This window comes from Accipiter gentilis, chromosome 18 (genome assembly GCF_929443795.1).
Source record: "Accipiter gentilis chromosome 18, bAccGen1.1, whole genome shotgun sequence".
Classification (NCBI taxonomy): Eukaryota; Metazoa; Chordata; class Aves; order Accipitriformes; family Accipitridae; genus Astur; species Astur gentilis.
This window is the reverse complement of record NC_064897.1, coordinates 18,018,468-18,030,437: the sequence shown is the minus strand read 5'-3', so window position 1 is coordinate 18,030,437 and position 11,970 is coordinate 18,018,468. Positions and strand designations below refer to the sequence as shown.

General features: G+C 44.4%; 1 protein-coding gene across 3 annotated transcripts in view; it reads left to right on the top strand.

Annotated features, from left to right (window-relative positions):
• The first annotated feature begins 4,251 nt into the window (after positions 1-4,251).
• Positions 4,252-11,970, top strand: part of IPO8 (importin 8) — a 46,407-nt gene continuing 38,688 nt past the window's right edge. The window contains exons 1-2 of one of the 3 annotated variants that reach the window (XM_049821764.1): positions 4,430-4,451; positions 5,196-8,641. Coding sequence is in view for 2 of the 3 variants with exons in the window: in XM_049821765.1 (XP_049677722.1) it covers positions 4,368-4,451 (84 nt within the window). In the remaining variant the exon portion in view is untranslated. Of the gene's footprint in view, positions 4,452-5,195; positions 8,642-11,970 lie in introns of all 3 variants that reach the window. The other 2 variants (XM_049821765.1, XM_049821763.1) reach the window with 2 other exon arrangements.

Here is an 11,970-nt window from a genome sequence, read left to right as displayed (position 1 = left end):
TTTATCTGCTGCAGATCATCCTTGCTAGATCTTTATCAAATTTGTACATGTCTTTTGAGAAAATTATGTTTGAGAGGCTTGTGGAAGATATGAAAAGTCTGTTTTGTCTTCTAATTGTACTGTACCATAACGAGATAAAAATAAGTTAACTGTAGTTACGCACTTGTTCACAAGTCTCTGCTCAACTTAATTTTGTGTCTTGCTCCCAACTATAAACAATTCTATTAAGATTGAAAAAGCTTATAATTTTTTATCTGCTGACTGAACATTTCCAGGTGCTGTTGTACTTGGAAAAAAAAATATATTGTGACGTACTAATTTGGCTGCAGAGTACTAATTCATACAGCTTTTGGACTGTTTGGGTCTTAGATGAGTAAGGGCTGTGGTTGATATGGAATGAAGGCTTTATGCCAAGTACTGACCCAGTCACTTTGTCCTTAGTTTACTACAATGAAGTAAACCCTATATTGAAAACAGTGGATTACTTTTAGCTTGTAGCACACCACACAAAGGATCATTGCCTTCTTTCTCATAATTTCCATGAGCATCTCATTAACTACAACTTAAAACCAGCTGCTATCCTAAAGGAAGTTTGTTGGCATGATAATGAAGCAGACGTTCTATGCCAGCAGAAAGTATGTTACACATAGCATTCAGCTAAACCACTACCTGCATTTCAAAACAACCAAGTCAAAGGACTAATTCTAAGTAACCTGCAATATGTAAGGCTCTTCTGTTTCTTCTCCACCTCCCAAAGTTCTTGAACTTAATCAAGTTATCTTGATAGCAACTCTGTCAGGAACTCGGTCTGATTTTTGTTGAGGACAAACTTACATTGCTTTAAAAATCCTTGGTTTCAGCAACTGAGTTTCAAAATATGATTGCTGGTTCTAAATACTTCATAGAACTGTTGTTATAGTGCACTTGAAGAGTTTTGGAGTTAAAAAAAAAATTAATCTTTGCTTTCTCTTATCTTCCCTCCTCCCTTCTATCCTCATCCCTTTTTTTCTCTGTACCTGCATGTTGGTGCAACTTGGGATTTCATGTACTTGTTTTCAGTTTCTTTGTATATCACTTGTCCCTTTCACACTGGGTTTTCTGTCACCACAGTGTTAGATAGCTGACAAGAAAATCTCAGAATTTTACCTCAGATTCTTTATTTTGCAGAGTAGCAAAACGTTAAAAAACCCCAACATGTTCTAATTCAGTTCCAGATCCATTATTTTGGAATAGATGAAGCCCAAAATATTAACAGAATTTTTGCTCTAACAAAAAGGCATGCAAGTTCTTGCTTATAAGCAGTTACTTTGATCCTGAAGTTTTTGAGGTTACGTAAAAGTATTTCAATGAAAGACTAAACTTATTTTTAGAATAACATAGCCACTGGTATCTACAGAGGTTCATGTTTTACAGAAGGAAGTATCAGGCATATATCAAACCCAGCACACAGGTAGATTAAAATGCTAGCAACAATAGTTCCACAACTAAATCACTGCTGACATATTACAAAGGAAACAAGCATTGTTGAACTGGATGTTACTTGATTTAGAGACTGGATGGCATTGCCTTGTTGATAGCTGTGTGCACAAAAAGTGCGTCTTAAAAGCAAAATCTTAGGTGTAAAATCTTTTCCACTTTTTTTGTAGTGAATGTTGTGTGTTAAAAGTGACATTTTAAATACAAATGGTACCTGCAATAAAACTATGAAGAGCATTTTAGGAAGATGTTAAAATAGCCTTTAAGCATATTTTGTTCTTTATTGGTATGTTTCACATCACCAGCTCCACAAGACTAAAGTTCTTCCATGAATAAATTTCCTAACTTTTAAGTTCACCTACCACAGATGAATACACAGAAATGGAATAAAACAGAACTGCTTTTAAACTGCCCATAACATACTAATTTGGGAGAAGGGAGTAGAGACATAACATTACAAATCTTTTTAATTTGGTTTTAGTATGATACATGATCCAAGATCTTTAAAATGGGCTTTTCACTGGACTCCTCTTATTTACTGTCTTAACCAAAATGGGAAAATGACAAAGAATTACCATAGTTAACAAAATATACCTTTTACTTACAGTGGGTTTTTTTTGTATTTTATCATTACTGAACATACTCTCGCCTGCTTCTAAGAAGTGAGAAGGTCAATGAAAGTACCTGTAATTTCTTGCTAGATGCTGTAGACCTGCCTTACTGGAGACCAGAAAATACAGTTCTTGAGTGATAATGATCAGGTGTTCTACACCAAAAAGTGATGAAAACCACAAGAGAGCGCACGATCTCCAGACGCTAGGTAGGTGTAATTCATTTTTACAGCTGGATTATTTTTTAATTATAGGCAAACTTATTAAGGGACATTTTTTTGGTATGAAATCATTACAGCATTAGCTGCTTTAACGTTTTCATTGTAAACAATTTAGGATCTGAAGTTATTTAGTAGCAGTAAAGATGCTGTGGCAAGCATTACTATATAGTCCCCTTGGTTAGAGAAGGGCATCCCTATCATAAATGGCACTCCGGTGCATTCAGCACTGTTAAGAAGAGTATTCTTCAGTATAGATCAGGTAACATGTAAGTTGAGGAAAGTACTGGTGTTTTCTTAACTGAGGAGCAGTAATGAGAAATGACATTTTGTACTGTAATTACAGTGAACAAATGACATATTGTCCAATTGTATTCTTAAGGCAACTATATAATGGGATGATCTTGTAATTGCCCTTGTGTTTGATCCTTCCAAAACACAGCAGTCTTTCTGCTCTTTTGACCAGTTAATAACACATCTCTGGTTTGTAAATGTCATGTAAAACGTCACCTGCAGAAGTAACTGAAAGATTTGGCTCACTAGGATCATTTTAATAATGTTTTTTTTCTGGCATGCTGTCGGTCTGTGAACTGCACCTTTGACAGTCAACTTACGCCTGCACAGATGTTTAAATCTTCCTTTGGTTTGCCTGCATGTTCCAGGATTTACGGGGACAAATAGGAGGACACAGGTGGAGAATCACAATGGGGCAGCAACCGCTTGCAGTTTAAGTGGTGTTTGTATATTCCTGACAACTTGAGTGGTAAGCACCTTCCAGCCACTTGCACACACAAACACCATTAAGGTAAGCAAACTGTTTTCAGGGTCTACTAATCTATGTAATGATGAAGACAAGTATCACAAAGAAACATGCTCAGAAGCATAGTAGGAATTATGATGTGTCCCAACTGCACATTTTGGGAGGCTCCTTGCGGCAACTTTCTGTCTTCCTGCATGTTGCGAGTCTTTCTTGTCCAGATGCACGTACCTTAGGTACCTGGATAACTGTGTGAATAACGTCGGTTCTCCACCACGCAACTGACCTCACCACCATTTGGTCTCGGTGTTCTCACTTTAATTCTCGCGCAAACAACTCGCGTGGCAGCAAATACAGAACAATGGAGCCTGCTGCGCACGCTGAAAAACTACTGGGAAAAGGAGTAAACTATTAAGAAAGAAGACTAGGAGGGTTTTTAAGTGCGGTGAAAGTACGTGCTGGCAAAGACGGCGGGCGCGGAGGGTCTGGAAGCATCCCGTGGGTCGGGCGACCAGATGCCTGCGGGAGCGGTGTGCCCTCGCCAGCCGTGTCGCTCAGTGCAAGGTGGGAAGAGGCCAGCAGGCAGGGATGGACGGAGGGAGCTCGACACAACAGCGCCGGGCCCCAGCCTCCCCTGGCCTAGCTCTAGCCGCCCCCTCGCCGCCGCGGCTGCCCGGGCCTGCTGCCCGCCAGGGTCCTGTGCCGCAGGGCCCGGCCTCCCCTCCGTCGCCACGACAGCGACGGCTCGCTACCAGCCGCGTCTCCTGCCGCTGTCCGCAGGGATGGGGCGCGGGGCAGGCGGCCCTGGATGCGGAGGCTGCGGAAGAGCAGCCGCACACGCTCCCTCAGGACAGCGGCCTTCCCCCCCCCGGCCGCTCTTCTCCCTCAGGGAGAGGGGCCCGGCGGCCTACCGTAGCCGGCGTTCCGTTCCGTACGGCGACATGGCCGCCGCCCCCAGGCAGCCACGGCCTCGGAAACGGCTCCCTAACCCCGCCCGCTGCGAGCCAACCCCGCCGACTGTTATCCGTACAACAAGATGGCGGCCACCTCTCGCCGAGCTCTGCGCCAAGCCAGAAGGCGGCGCTGCGACCGTAAAGCGGCGCCCGTTTCCCGATACCCCGCTGTCGCAAACCGGTGAATGGCTCTGGAGAGGGACCGGGGGGGGTGGGGGACACGAGCCTGGGATTGTGGCACGGGGGGGGCGGCGGCGGCGGCGGCGCTAGCGGCGGGGGCGGCTCCTCCTCCTCCTCCTCCTCCTCCTCCTGCCCCCGGGGAAGCGCTGCCCGCCGGCGAGGGAAGGGGAAGATGGATCCCAACAGGATCATCCAGGCTCTGAAGGGCACCATAGACCCCAAGCTGCGCATCGCCGCCGAGAACGAGCTCAATCAGGTGAGGGGAGCGGACGGACCCGGCCGGGACCCGCCGGCGGCCTGCCCCGCCCCCGCCCCGCCGCGCCTCGCCTCACCTCGGCCGCCGCGCGGCACGGGGCCGTCCTGCCCCGCCGGCAGGGGCGCGGGGGGCGGGCGAGGCTGGGGGGGGCGTCGGGGCGCGCCCCCTCCTCCGCGCCGGCAGCGCCCGCTCCGCTCCCTCCGCAGCGAGGGGCGGCTGTGGGACGGGGGTCCCCGCGCCGCTGCCCTCCCCCTGCGCGGGATGCAGCGGAAAGCGGCGCCGGGCCGGGGGGCGGCGGCGCCATCCCCCCCGCCCCCCCCTACCCGCCGCCGGAGCGGGCCCTTCCGCGCCGGCTGTCAGCCGCCGGCCCGGGCGCTCGGCCGCGGGGGCCGGGCGAGGGCGGCCTGTGCAGCGCGGGAGCCAGGGCCGTCCCGGTCCGGCTGCCGGGACCCCCGCGGCGGGGTCTGTCGCTGCGAGACCTGCCGGCAGTCGGAGCGAGCCGCCGGGGGTGGGGGGGGAGCGCGGCCCCCGGTCCGCGCCGCAGGTGCCGGGCAGGGCTGGGCGGGATCGCTGCCCTCAGGCGATTTTGTCCTGAATTTCGTGACCCTGCGAGGGGGGGGCGTACCGAAGCGAAGCGCGGCGACCTGATCCTCGGCGTGGCCCGAGCGCTGCCGCTCGGTGCGTGGCGCTGGAAGGCGTGACATTGAGCTGGGCTCTGCTCACATCTCTCGCTCGCTCTTACAGGTGATAGGCAGCAGTGGCTCTCGGGCGGGCATTCGTCTTGTCCCGTTCAGCAGCGTGCCGAGTAAAACTTGGAGGAAGGCGTCAGGTTTTTATGGGTAGTATTTATCACAGCATCCCACAGTTCACGTCGTGGCAGCATGCGCCGTGACCGCAATCTCGAATTGGACATTTGAAAAAAGAGAAGGTTCCCTTGCACGGCACTAATGGAGCTTTAACCTTTATGCTTCGATGGGACATTTGATCAGTTCTGTTGGAGGACTTGGATTTTTTTTACTGTGACGGTGTGTTAACAAAACAGTCGATGAGAACTGGCCGTCAGGATTTACTGCTACTTCAGGGTTGCTCGTCCGGCTTAATTTTCTATTTAGGCAACTTAAAACTCCTTCTGAATTAGGTATAGCTAATCCTTGCTTTAGCAGTTGGCAAGTTCCTTTAGTAAATCAGTGGATTAAGCGCTGGACATTGAGAATGCGCTTGGGGGACAGTTAGATAGAAGTGCAAAACTGTTTTCCTTTATTTAGCATAGTTACTTTAAAAATCCATCAGTACCTATTTTTATCCCCACTATTAAGAAGTGAGAGGGAAATTATAAATATTTGTCAGCAGCCTGTTGCGCAGGAGTCAAAACTACAGTAATAAACCACTGCGTGTTTGGCAAGCTCAGAACAGAGAGGCAGCTGTCTGGATTCCTGGGTCCTGCTCCTAGCGCTGTCGTTTTAACATCACCGATAAGTACTGTGAAGCTCAGGATAAATTTTGAAAGCGTTTTGAGATCTGTAACATGTTTTAAGTTCAAGTGATGGATAATGTAATTCTCATGGAGGACACAGGTTTTAGATTCAAGAGTGCAAGTGCATTTCTTGAGAACAGGTTGAGATACAGAATTTTATTTAAAATAGCTGACACATTTTTTCTTTTCTAACTTAGAAAGAATGAATCTCGAAATTAAGACATAGCTATTATTGTGTAGGCTTCCTGTTACTAAATGAAGCATGATGTATCTGACTGACATAATGTACTTATGCAGTGCTGGGTTTGACGTGACTCTGGATGACTGGAACAAAAGTGCTCCTGAGGAATGTCACTTAACGTGGGCCTTCGACATCTTGAAGCCTTTCAGTGCTTTTGAAGCAAGACTTCAAAGCGACATGTCAGACTCCCATGTATCTAATGATAGTGTTGACATGTCACTGTGTTCCTGCAAGTACTGGAATCCAGATGTTGTTCTAGCATTTATCTTGTTCTAACAAAGAAATGAATCCACCAACCAAACAGAAAACCCTCCAACAATAAGTACTTGAAGTGGTAATACAACACTTGGCCAAACAGAACAGGGGTTACCTTTATTCTGTGCAACAGTTAAAGTGATGCTGCTAATGGGTGCTGAGGTAAAACTTCTCTTGTGTTAGCCCATCGGCCGTGTACATTTGCTTTCCAGTTTGAATCCAGGTAGAGACAGGAGCTTCCCAGAGAGTATAAATCCTACTAGTCTACCAATATAGCACCTCTCTGTAGGCACCTCATTGCTGGTACCAATACAGAGTCCTTTAGAGCAATATCATAATAGTCCCAACTCCATAATTTGCTTACAGTGTAGAGCGTGGGGAATGGAGTTCAAATGAATGAAAGCTTGCCTGCCTGTAAAAAGTCCCAGCATGTTTGAAAATGTCTCTTTCTCTTCTGTATGTTCCTGCACCTGTGTAAAGATAGAGCTAACTCAGTGAAGTTGCTGTCTGCCTTCTGGATTATCATCTAACTGCATTCAGAAATGAAAGCAAGATTCCCATATTTTTTGCCCTTATTATAGCTACTGGAAGGCTGTTTGTGAATTTTCTTTCTCCCTCAGGTAGAAACAAGTGTTGGTTTTCAGCCAAAATTAATTTATGATCCATTTGTCCATTTATATCCATTTGTGCCAATCTTACTTCTTAACTAGAATAGGTTTCTTGGTACCCTCTCTGACATATTTGTCAAAGGCTGATCCCTACTGGCCTGTTTTCCTAGCCTCAACAGGCTGTATTTCCTTTCTCTTACCATAAAACTGGATTTATGAGATCTAATCATAGGAGAGCACAGCTCTTCTCCGCACTTGTTTCCCCTTTGAATTAATCTTCCTTGTGCAATCTAGTCATTTGTGTTTGTAGCATTCCAGAAAGTCTCATGCTCAATGCCACTAATACCTCATTTGATACATCCTAAAACTACAATTATCTTCTTTGTGTCCAATGTCTGCATATTTCTTATCACTTAATATACCAAGGTCCTTTAATTGTATGGTTGTTCCTCATTAAGAAACCTCAAGCTTTTAGTAGAAATTCCTATTATCCTTGAGTGCACGACCAGGTACTTTGTCCTATTACCCTGCTCCATTTTTGTTGGTGCAGTTCTAGAGATCATTCAATTCTTTGTAGGATTTTTCTGATCTTTCTCCTTGGATGATGCATGCTTCTGAGTCATGAACAAACTTCACTTCTCTCAGTGACCTAAACACAAATTAAGTGTGGGATTTATCTGAAATGTGATTCTTGATAAACTAGAGCAGTAATTTCCTCCCAGGTCAGTATTCTCTATCATGTAACTGCTGTCATTTCCCTTTTAGCCTGTTGATTTTCTAAGTGTACACATCTTTCCGTCCCCCCATTTTTCTTTTGTGCCCCCCCCCCCTTTTTTGTCAGCTGTCACATCATAATCGGTGTGCACTTTATGATCATATCTATCAATCACACTGTACTTATTAGAACAGTCAACTATCATACCAAAAAAGATATGCAATTTCTATGCACTTTTGATATCTGTTCTAGGCTTTTGCTCATTAGGTCTGTCTCATGGACTTCAGGGACTTCTGTTGGTTTTAGGGGCTTTTTGGGTTTTTTTTAAGTAGCTAAATACTGCTTTCATGTGCCAGTTCTTGGAGTGTTGTGGAATGTACTGTCTGATTATGTGAACATACAAAGTCATTCTGATTCCAATTCAGATAAGATTACCAGACAGTTTTTATGCATTAATCTTCATTGGCTCAACCTGCTGTAATACATTTCTTTGGCCTGTAACAAAGGGGAAAATAACACAGTTCAGAAATACAGCTGTTTGTTTAAATATTGAGAAGGAGTTTCAGAATTTGGCTTTGATGGGCACTGAGTAGCAGTGCTGGAAGAAGAGAAAGAAGAGTGAGAAGATTGCCCGAAAGCAGAAGAGTCCGGAATAAAGTTGGTCTTCCTTCTGTATCCCCACATCTTTGAGCTGGCTGCCGTACTAGGCAGGGATCTTAAGGCCACTCTGAAAATGACAATGAGCACGTGTTGTTAACTAGCGGAATGAATCTCAGGTATTTGTTTTGAAGACCAATTTGATGAAGAGGTTGACTTGCACAATTAGAAGTTCTGTGGAAAGTGGAGTTTGAGACTGGATGAATTTGGCAGCAGAAGCCACAGAGGAAAGAAGCTCAGGTAGGTTCTTACATATGCTTATTTTCACTGGGTATGAAAATACTGTGTCTTTTCCCCTCCCCAAACAATACCTTTGCATGTAGACAGGGAAAGAAGAAAGTGTCTTTTGAAGTTCTAGCTTAACAACTGTCTGTAACTGACAGTGTAAAAAAAAACAAGAGAGAAAATACTGTTAACAACTGCAGAAATATTCCTGAATGTGACAAATACTGATGGAATTTCTAAGTAACAGATTTTCAATGCACAGCAAACAGAAAATAAACCTTAGTAAATTGGGTAGTTGAGCATCCAGGTCAAATGTACATAAGCCTTAAAATAATTTTTGTCAACAGTTAATTGCATATGTATTCAAGGTACAAATTTCTTCTGTATGTTTGTCTTTGCAAACAAAGATGTAGTGCCTTGATTTTTCAGTAATTTTTACATGCAGTACTGGGATTCAGAGGTACAGAGAAAGAGATGTTTACTGCTGGTGGAGAAGGATGGTCTTGGCTTCGCTTGCAGAACCTGAGGGAAGGCTCCACTTTTCCATATCCATTGTCCTAGATTGTCCTGTTGTTCTGCAGGGGAAGAAGCACCTTCCAGTGCCGTTCTGCACTCAGCCACTGTGGTTGCCATCAGTGTAGTGAGAAGGTTACTGACAGATGTGGTTATGGAGCAGTCGCTTGCTGTGGGCTTTAAATGTGACAGCAAGCAAGACACAAGAATAATGCTTATTGAAATGAAGTTAATAGTATATAATGCATGATAACCTGGGACCCAAATCTGAATGTCAGATGTGAAAAGTATTTGCTTCAGTAGGATCCATTTGGGAAAATTTTTATAAAATTTTTCCTGCTTACATCTCCTTGCATTCTAGTCCTTTACATGTGGCGGTGTTCATCTTGCTGTTTTTCAGTGGCCTATCTGAGGCTTTCTTGGGTGTCATCGGTTTTATACCTAATCAAATGGAAGAGGAAATAGGCAAAAAATGATGTATTCTCTGGTCTTTTGAAGGCTGGAGCTGTGATGCTGAGGCGGGGAAGAATACATGTTAGGCCAAAGGTGAAAGGACAGAGTGCAGAAAGCTGTACAAGTGCAGTACACAGATCCTGAGACACTGGACACAGATGGAACAAGATGCATGGGGACATACGCATCTCTTCTCCATTGCTGTAAATTTACCCAATTGTATCTTACCAGTGCACTATGCCTCTCCCAGTTTAGCTGCTAGCCTTGCACATTGCTGTATCCCATCCTCTTAATCCTAATGGAAATTAAATGAGGGGGTTTTTTTAAGCATAAATGCTCTGATCTGTGATCCACGCAAGAGCAGTCAGTATGTGTTTTACACAACTTTAAAATAATCGTTCTTTGTAAGTACTCAGTGAAAGTTTATTTTTCAAAAACCTTTATTTTCTCTTTCAATACAAACATACACTCACATTGATCAGCACCTTCACAGAAAGTTTTACCAAATCGCAACAATGTGAATTCAAGGCAATGTAATTATTCACCAACTGCACAAAGCAGTGTGCTGCGTTACGGGAGCTGCGCCGAAGGTCTTTTTCAGCCATCTGGTGCCTCCCTGCGGCTCCTGGGCACGACTCCTCAAAATGAGCAGATAGCTTTCCATTCCTTCTGTGAGGCTGAGGATATTCCTGCTCTCCCTTTGTAAAAATTCGTGTGCAGCTATAAAAATAAAAATAACTGTCTTGCTGACCTCATCCAGCTCTGAGGTCTCTTTCTTGTCTCTTTACATTTACACAGGGCACACCTGACAATTGCTCTGCACCTGCTGGTGTGATATGTACAGCTTTACTTGGTGGTGTTCAGGAGCCTGTTGTATGGTTTCCTGAGCAAGGCAGGGAAAGGATACATCCCAAGATCACAATTAGCATGACAGCTAAACCAACAAGAATGTGCTGGTATAGGAAAAAATGTTGCTGCGTGCAGCTTTTTAAAAAGTCCTCTGTTCTAAAAATTGCAAGCGGCATGTAATTTTCCTGACCGGGTTTGTTGCTGCACAAGTGAACAGGATAGTATTTGAGCCTCACAAATACAACAGAATTGGGTGTCTTGTTTCTAAAACGGGCACACAATCTCTGTTGATCTCTACAGCATTCATGTTTCTGATAAGGAGTAGAAAACAAAGCTATGTAAAAATGTGAATTATGGTAATTGCAATAGTATGGAGTAGAAGGATTTAGTGGGAGCTCAATACTGTGTCCCTGAGATCTCTTTAAGGGTGTCATTATGTAAAGTGTAAAGAAACCCTCATAGCAGTGTGCTGGTAGGGACGGGGCCCCCTCTGAGACACTGCACGTACCTTCTGCGTAACATGTCTTTTGTCACTCCAGGCGCTTGCTGAGAGGATTTGCTGTGCAGGCCAAATAACCGTATTTGTATGTATCCTGGCAAAACTTCAGGGATAGCAGTTGTATGCCAGCACAAGTGGTACCAAAAAAGCTTCCTGGAGTAGCAGTGACTTTCATGTAGATTCAGTAAAAGCTGTTTGCACAGAGAAAGGGAAATAATTTATACTGTTATCACTGTGTCCACCCTAAATGTGATACTGGTAGGATTACTGCAGGAAAAAAACAACAACAACAACAAAACAAGCCCCCAAAAGGTTGCATTCTTAATCAGTGTGTTTATAGTAGTAAAAGCTGTGTGTAGATTGGGTCTGAGAACAGCATATTGGCACTGTTGAGAAGAAAAAAGAAAATTAGAGTTTGCACGCATTTTTGGTTTTCTGTGCTGCTGGGATTCCTTATGCTTTCCCTATCTCCCTCGGAGTTGGGTGCTGAGTGCTGGCGCATGCTGCAGCCTACACACCAATGCTGTACAGATTCTGTCCGATAGCGGCTGAAGGGCAAGCTTTGGACTCCAGGATACTTGATTAAAAGGTGATCGTTGGAATCCAGTATGCTTCAACCAGTTGATGTTGAAAGCTGGTATTTCAGCAAGTCTGTAGATAAATGGAGTTCCTGTGCTGTCTGTTACAGCTTTTCCTCTATTTGGAGCATTTCTTACAGATAATTAAAGTTTATAGAGAAGGGAATTGCAGGAGAGTATGCTTTTGATTTGCCATTACTGCTTTTATCTGAGATCTCCGATTACTCTGTAAACATCAAATGAGTCTCTGAGCACAGAGTAGGTTAGAAATACACTATCATTATAGTGAGTAAAATGAGGGCCAGAAAGTTAAGTGATTTGGTAAAATTATTGAATGATAGTGTTATGATGCAGCTGTAACACTTAGGCATCATGAAAGCAATGTAATTTTACCTCATTACGGAAATGTTAGCTCAAGGAACTGGGTACATGAAGAGTAGAATGTACCGCTT